This window comes from Centroberyx gerrardi, chromosome 9 (assembly GCF_048128805.1).
Source record: "Centroberyx gerrardi isolate f3 chromosome 9, fCenGer3.hap1.cur.20231027, whole genome shotgun sequence".
Classification (NCBI taxonomy): domain Eukaryota; kingdom Metazoa; phylum Chordata; class Actinopteri; order Beryciformes; family Berycidae; genus Centroberyx; species Centroberyx gerrardi.
In genome coordinates this window covers 29,867,287-29,875,618 of record NC_136005.1, presented here as the reverse complement: position 1 = coordinate 29,875,618, position 8,332 = coordinate 29,867,287, and the positions used below count along the sequence as shown (strand labels likewise).

General features: G+C 38.5%; 1 protein-coding gene across 1 annotated transcript in view; it reads right to left on the bottom strand.

The window, feature by feature from the left end:
• LOC139930712 (retinal Mueller cells isomerohydrolase-like) overlaps positions 1-3,248 on the bottom strand; it is a 9,840-nt gene extending 6,592 nt beyond the window's left edge. Inside the window, exons 1-3 of the mRNA XM_078285466.1 lie at positions 3,219-3,248; positions 1,549-1,631; positions 940-1,090 (exon numbers count right to left, since the gene is read on the bottom strand). Of these exons, the coding sequence (XP_078141592.1) occupies positions 940-1,090; positions 1,549-1,631; positions 3,219-3,229 (245 nt within the window). The 5' untranslated portion in view covers positions 3,230-3,248. The remainder of the gene's footprint in view (positions 1-939; positions 1,091-1,548; positions 1,632-3,218) is intronic.
• Between the last annotated feature and the right edge of the window lie 5,084 nt (positions 3,249-8,332).

The following is an 8,332-nucleotide window of genomic DNA, read 5'->3' as shown; positions in this document are numbered from 1 at the left end:
CGTCTTTTCCCCTTAATCCTACTGTCAAGGCTGTTCTGGTAACTTGTAATTTGAATCCATGATAAACACTGTTGATTCTACAAAATCATAAACTTCTTGGTTGCAAGAGGAATTGGAACAGGATTTTTGTGGTCTGCAGTGTGTGTGTGATCAGTTTTTTTTGCCCCTGTAGCAACATTCCAGTTGTAATGAGTTTACTGTCAGCTAAGCAAGTCCAGCTCCTTTCCCCTTTGCTTGCCCCTTAGATTCTTCTCATGTTTTTTAGGAATGGACAGGCGACACTATTGCTCCGCTCCCAAGAAGAATTCTTTGTAAAATTCAATTTTTCTTCTCTCATACAGCACCAAAAAGTTATTTGAGACGGCAGCTCTCAAACTCCAAGGAGTCCTTGAGCAAAACGAGGAATAGTTTGATGTCACTATAATTCAATCCATTAGACATTATCCCAATTAGAGAATGTACATGGATGACTATAATCAGAGGTTTCACTCTCACCACTTACAGTGTAGACAGTTATACAATTCAATACTAAATCAACAACAACAAACATCTTCCTATACAGAGTCTCTGCATGGGACAAAATCTTATCAAATATGGGTCTGTGACATGAACCCCTGATTTAAGAGATATTATTTCATACGCATATTGTTCTGCTGTATAACATTCATGAAGGATTAGCCTGCACTACTAATGCAGGAGAGGTGAGCAGCGTCTACAACAGTCCCTCTGAAATAAATCAAAGTATGTGTGAAATCAAAACAATGGTCTTGGGAATGTGAGAGCACAGCGCTCCGAACCCACTGTGGTTTTTGCCATTCATTTTTAGCAGTGAGTTTACAAAACCTCATTCCACACATTCAGTGTAATGAATGCCAGTCTGCCCAGAGTGTTATACGAGGAACAGTTTCACAAACTTAGAGCGGTGAGTAGTGCGCTTACTTCCTGTAGTAGGTCACATGACCGTTCTTCAGGTCAAACTTGTGCATGAGGGCCTGTCCGTCAAACAGGTGGTAGAAAGGTTCCGCCCCCACCTCAAACAGACCCGGACCCATCCGCAGAAGACTGCCGCCCAGCCATGAGGGTATGACGCCTGCATACACACACACACACAAAGATCAGGGCCAATATCATATTAGATTAGATTACATTGCATTAGAGTAGATTACATTAGATTAGATGAAATGTAACAAAAAAAAAGGATATAAATAACAATACAGCAAATGAGTTGGTATCAAACATTATGCAACCAACAATTAGAACACTAGAATGTATTTAGAAATATGTGAATGAAAAAATGTATGAATTACAGCATGTATGTAGGGTGTGCAAAATAGCAGCAGTATAATATGAGACAATGCAAAAGTGAAGTATGACAATTAATTTTAAAAATATGAAATATGAAACTATGAGAATAGGAAGAAGAAAATATGTGTATTCAGGATTCTCAAGTATTGCCTTGTATCTGTGTGTGTGTGTCGGGGGGTGTTCTGGGTTGTGTATGTAGTTCCTCCACTATATAGTATATAGTTTATACTGTCTCTGTCCTACCAGTGATTTCAGCAGGTATCGGTTCATTCAGCTCCTCCACCGTCTCAAAGATCTTCTTGTAGCCTGCGGCAGGATGCTCCACTCTGGACAGGAAAATAAAAACACAATAAAAGGAACACGTTGATACAGTTTCCTTCAAAATCACGTGGGGGCCCAATTTAATCTGACCACTACCCACCTTTACGTCTAAATGAAGTCTTCTAAAAGCACTGTAGGTAACAGATAGAGGATGGTAAACATGAGCGTGCTGTGTGCAGTTGACTGACATCACCATACAAGACTTCTGGGTACTGAAGTTCACAGCAAGCAGTTTTGAAACCTCTTCCTCTTCCTCTGCTGCCACTTGAGGCTGCCAATGTGCATAGTTACATAGCACAGCTTCAACTTCACTATTATTTAATTCACTAGATCTTAGCACAACAAGAGAATGTATCAGGGTGACTTTTGGTAATAGGTTTCACTCTGTCCAGTCAGTGTCACCTCCCCACATACAGTATAAGCAGTTAAGCAACTCTAAATCATATCTACCAGTAAAAATCTTCTCAGACTGGGGTCCCATTCAACAGAATCATATCTAATGGAGGTTTGTAGCCCATCTATCTGATGGTGCTTGACATGAAAAGATTTGCAAAACCTCAGCTACCTTGTTTACGATTGCTTTGGCATTTGTAAAAGAGTTTCACTGTGCAAAACTCTTAATGCAAACTGCATGAGTTTTGCACAGTTTGCACAATTAAATGCAGATCCAAACTGAGTTAGAATAAATAATAATAATAATAATAATAATACTAATAATAGGGTGTTAAATGTTACTAAAATTCATATTACAAAAATTTTCCAGTCTAAAATTCCAGTCTTCTGATTGAGCGTATTGAATTTTGCATTTAAGAGTTTTACACTTTGAAACTCTGACAAAGTGCAAATTGAGTCAAAGCAATCATAAAGAAAACTTGTAAAACTCTAATGGCTAGTGAAGAAAACAGGATAACACAAAGCAGAAAAAAGCAGGAAAAAGAATCTCCATAGAAATGAATGGGAGTTGTGTATCCAAAGAACTGACATTAGCCCTGAAAAACCACTTCCTAGAAAGCAGTCCAGCTCTTCTGGATCTTCACCAGCTGGCAACGGAAAGGTACGATTAAAAAACTAGGAGTGAACGCAGCAGAAACTCTACCCTACCTTCCCTTCACCTCCTTTTAGCTTATTTAACCAAGGCAATCTGGGTCTATTGGGTATCTCACTGCTGCAGCACCGCTCCATCAACTAATACAGTTTGCTCTGATCTCTAAGAAGTCCAAGCATTATGTGACTGAAAAAACATCAGAAAAACTGAACATTTTGCTGCAATTTTAATGCACAGCCCATCAAAAAAGTCCAACTTGCTACTTCTGCTTTTTCCCCCCATTTCCAGTGAAACAGATTTGGGTGGAAAACCTTGAATCATCTGAAATATGAACAGTTGACTCATCATAAAATCATTTTCTTTTACATGAAAACAAGAAGCACAGTATAGGCAGTGACTGAGAAACATCTGTATGCTGCTTTGTTTCTTTTCATTTCTAGGAGCAACTGAACAACTTGGAGGAAAACAAGAAAAGTTTAGTCCTATAGTTGCGGTCGCCGTACGCAGGCAAAACCATCGAAGAAGAGAAAAGGAACGGATTACTCACCGGCTCACCATGCTGCTTTATGCTCTCCACGCACATACACACACAAATAGCTTGCAAAAGAGAGAGAGAGGGGTGAGGGGGTGAGGGGGGGGGGGGGGGGAGCTGCATTTAAACCACACGCTGATTTCCTGTGGAGAGAGATGGAGACAGCCCCCTCCTCCCTCTCCTCCTCTTCTGTTTTTCCTTCCATTCTCTCTTCCCACTCACTCCCCCCTCCTCCTTCCTCACTTCCTCCTCTCCTCTCACTCTTCTTCCCTCTTTCCTCCACCTTTTCCTACCTCGATTTTCCTACCCTCTCCCCCTTTCCTCTTTCCTCCTGTTTTCCTTTATTCCTTGCCCTTTAACCCCCTCCCCTCTCTCTCTCTCTCTCTTTTCCCTCCTCCTCCTCCTCCTCCTCATCTGGTCTTATTAGCCGGCAGAACAAGTCGGCTTTGTCTCCTCTCCTTTCAGCCGTCTGGCCCTCGGCTCCATGCAGAATGTTCTCCATGGCCCTAAACAAGGCCATTGCCAACCTGGGAACACACACACACACACACACACACACACTCACACACACGTACACACAAACACACACCTACCCACGACTTAGGTCGAACTAATAAAGTCAGCTGTGAAAAGCCGTGTGTTTATGTTTGTGTGTGTGTGTATGTGTGTGTTGAGGGAATCTCTACTCTGGTCCCACAGTGAAAATCCCATCTAATTAGTTCCAGACAGACAGGCCGAGCACTCACAACTATTTTAATTGGCCAGCTCTGGTGGGAGAGAGAGAGAAGGAGAGAGAGAGAAGGAGAGAGAGAGAGAGAGAGAGAGAGAGAAAGACTAACCATGTCTATCTGCTTATTGTCCCCTGTGATCTTGATAAATGGCTGGCTGAATAAAAGAAGGATGAAAGGATGAGTGGTGCAACAGATGAATGGTTGTATTTTTCACTCTCAATTTGTGGCTCATACTCTGTTTTGGAACAAAAATTCCTCACCCAATGGAATGTCAATATTCCCCTTTAAAGGAAAATTATGGAATTTTCAGATAGTCTTAGGTCTCGTTCACAGGTAGCGTTTTTTTCCCCCCAACTGCCAGCACCTTTTTTTCATTAAAGGTCCCATATTCTCCACTTTCCAGTGTTTCATTTCATGTCTTGAGGTCCATTCAAAGCTGTGTGTGGTGTCATGTACCAAAAACACTCTCAATCCATTTTTACACCTTCATTTTCCAGCATCTCTCCGAGCCTTACCAAGAACAGGCTGTTTCTGTCTCTGTGTCTTTAAGGCTCATTAATATTAATGACCCCTCTGTTCTGATTGGCTAACCGTTTCAAGAGTGAAACGTGAGACACCGCGGCCCGGCAGCTACAGGTAGGGAAAACTCTCCGGTAATAAACACTTTGTTAGTCTATTATTTCTTACAAAAATGATAATGAGCGAACCTTTGTGACGCCACAAAGTTACGGAAGTCCAAACGGCTCGTTTAGAGGCTCACTTTTCTAATATGGATTGTGTGGATTTAGTTGGCGACCGTGCGTTTTGATACTTTCACCATGTTTAGATGGTGAAAGCATATATAGCATATCCAACTCCTTTATAATCACAGAGGCAAGGGGAATCCTGTTTTACACCGTATGGGACCTTTAAAAGTAATGGGAAGAGCAGCCGCTCTCAAAAAAGCTTTTTCTCAGCCAACTAATCAGGATGAAGGAGAGGCCGGCTGTTTCCCAGAACAACAAAGAGGGAGGAGGGCAAAGTGCCGGTGGAGAAATTGGTCGTGAATTTCCATTACCGCAACATTACCGATCACAGTGCTTAATTTGTAAATGATGAGGTCCCGGAACACTAAGGGGTCAGTGTTCCCGCGAGTCGGTCTGGAGGGAAAAGGTTCCGGAATATATCAAGATGATTGATTGATATGATTGCATAGACATTGATTGATTATTGCATAGGCTACATAATGCTCATTTTTACAAACCTGCCCTACAAGTAGTAAACCAAAGATATAACTGCACTGTGCACAACATAAAAATGCCCACATAGGCTACTATGAGACATCCTAATCATACATAAAGGAAACTGCAATGGCTTCAACCATTTACCAGAGAAATTCTGGTTCGAGTAGTTACGCATCAATATTCAATACAAATACTTTCATAGAATATCGATTTTGAATGTAGGAAACAATGTCAGCGAATAATGCAATAAAACCTGTCGTGGTGCAGCTAGAAGTAGACCTAAATGCGACACTCAGCTGGACCACGCTGGTTTTGAAATGCCCACAGTGATTCATGTCAACCAATTCTCATGTTATTACCAATTATTTCTGGACACTCAACATAACATGCGCAATTGCCCGCATATTTAACTGTGGGACTTACAGGTCCGCACTCCAAAAAATGCAAATATGAATTTTGATGGTCCCAGACCTAATAGATTACAGAATATGCTAACACGTTTATGTTACAGGTCCCAAGGGGTTGGGATCCCATGAACAGATGATAGTTGTTGTTAACCTGTATTTTACAGGAAAACAGGGGGCAAATGAAGACAAGAAAGGTAAGTGTAGTTCTTCAGTGCTGCCCTTGTCAACTCTGAGGCGACGGCAGCTTCCTAAACCTACATTGCGCTGTAGAAAGGACAGAATCTACAGCTCCTCCCTGTGGTGTAAACTAGAATTGCATCCATTTTAACCATATTGTAAACCAGATAAAACAACTATTAAACAGATAAAATTACATTAATGTAGGCCTATACCATAAAAAATGTGACTATACATTTAGTGTGTCACATGCTCCCCAACAAAAAGAAACTGGCTCCTGACATTCTAACTCAGTTTAGAGCTATGCAACGCATTGGAAACGGTAAGTGCTTACAGTAAGCCTATTCTTTTTTTTTTTATTTTTATTTTTTTATTTATTTTTTTTATTACAGGCAAAAATACACATAACACTCACGATAATATGACATGACAATATATCCTCACAAAAAAGAAAAGAAAAAAAAATAGATAAATACATAAATAAAATAAAAAAATAACAGTAAATAAAAATAAACAATAAATAAAAAATAAAAATAATAGGATCCCTTCAGTAATTCAAATAATTAGATTGACAGTACCAGTGCATTTTGAAACTGAAATATACATATGACAGGTAGAGTGTATTTAGAGTTTTATATAGTCCCACTCTTCACTAGAGCAAATTTTTTCCCATTTCATATTGTGTTGTGCTACTTTGTAATGGTTTGTAGCAATTATTTTTTCCAAAAGGAATTGGCTTCGCACTGTATTTTTTAAGAAACTTAGATTCAAATTAGTTCTTGATTGAGCTTTAAATATAAATATTTTACCTAACAGAATAATTGTATTTATTGTCTGGGGACAGTTTTCATCCAGAACCCCCAACATAATGTTTAAAGGTGTAAATTTAAAATAAATATTGAGTGGCCTTAGCCAATTTTGGATATCGGTCCACAAACTTGCAACATATGGACAATAGAAAAACAAATGCAACTGGTCTTCCTCTTCCTCATTACAGAATCTACATAATGACGATTGTTCAATATTAAACATGTGAAGTTGTTTTTTAGTAGCAGTAATTTTGTAGAATATCTTCAATTGAAAGATTCTGGAGTAGGAATCAATTGTTGTTTTATAAATAGTTCTGAAAAATTGTTTCCAAGGTATCAAAATATTAAATTCATCTTCCCAAAAGGAACAGACTGTATGTGGGAAGGCAGTAAGGCCTCTGCTCTGTAAAATGAAATTATAAATTATTTTATTTATCTTTGTTTTGGATAGCCATTTCTGACACCTTGTAATAGGTGCACAAACCTGCTGTCTGTATCCACTCTTTTTTAGTTTCCGTTTCCAGTTAATTGGGATAACTGAAATCAACTGATTGAAATTAAAAATATCACATATCTGACCATACATACAGCAAAATTGATGGTATGAAAGGAAATCACCCGTGTTATCTAGTATATCATTTATAAAAATGATTCCATTTCTCTGAAGTGTTTCCCATAAAAAGGGTTTCCCATCTATTAACAGTTCTGAGTTCATCCATATTACCTGATTTTGGATATCTTCTGGGGTATCTGGGGGGTAATACTGGAAACTCAACCAAGCCTTCAATGCATCCTTAAAAAAGGGTGAGAGATTCGCTAATATTCCTTTAAATAGCCATTCAAAGTGGTGAGATTTTAATTGAAAAAAGGGAAACAATTTGCTATCAAAGAATAAGTACACAGAAGACAAGTTTTGACTTGTTCTCCAGAGACTGTTATGGTAAATTTTATTAATCCAAGATGCTTTTAGGGATAAATTCATAGCTGCAATATTTTTTAGATTTAATCCACCATTTTCATGTGAATTATATATATATTGCCTTTTAATCTTGTCAGGTTTATTATTCCAAAGGAACTTAAAAATGTTTTGTTCAAAACATTTAAAGAAGGATGCCTCTGGGGAGGGAAGTGCCATTAAGAGATAAATGAACTGAGGAATTACGAGAGTATTAATCAATGTAATCTTTCCTTGTAACGACAGAATTTTCCCTCTCCAAGGTTGTAAAACATTTTTAATTTTCTCAATTTTTCGTTCGTAATTTATCTTAACCAGATCTTTTAGATTATCTGGAATATGAATTCCCAAAACATCTACTGAGCCGTTACTCCACTTGACTGGAGCTGGGCACCGTAGGTCAAAATCTGTACCCCTCACTGGTCCTATTCTCATAATAGTGCATTTATCAAAGTTTGGCTTTAATCCAGATAGTTTAGAAAAAAGATTTAAATCAAGTATGAGGGCATCTAGTGAAGATTTCTCGGGATGCAGAAAAAAAGTTGCATCATCTGCATATAATGTTATTTTTGTTTCTATCCCATATGGTTTTAAACCTGTTATGCATGAATTATTTCTAATTCTAATAGCAAGAATTTCAATACATAGTAAAAACAAATATGGAGACAGCGGACACCCCTGACGTACGCCTCTAGACAGGGTGAAACTATTAGATAAATATCCATTATTTACTATTTTGCTGGTTGGTTGATTATACATGACCTTCACCCATTTTATGAAGGTTTCCCCAAAATTAAAAAACTGAAGAGCTTTTTGGATGAAATCCC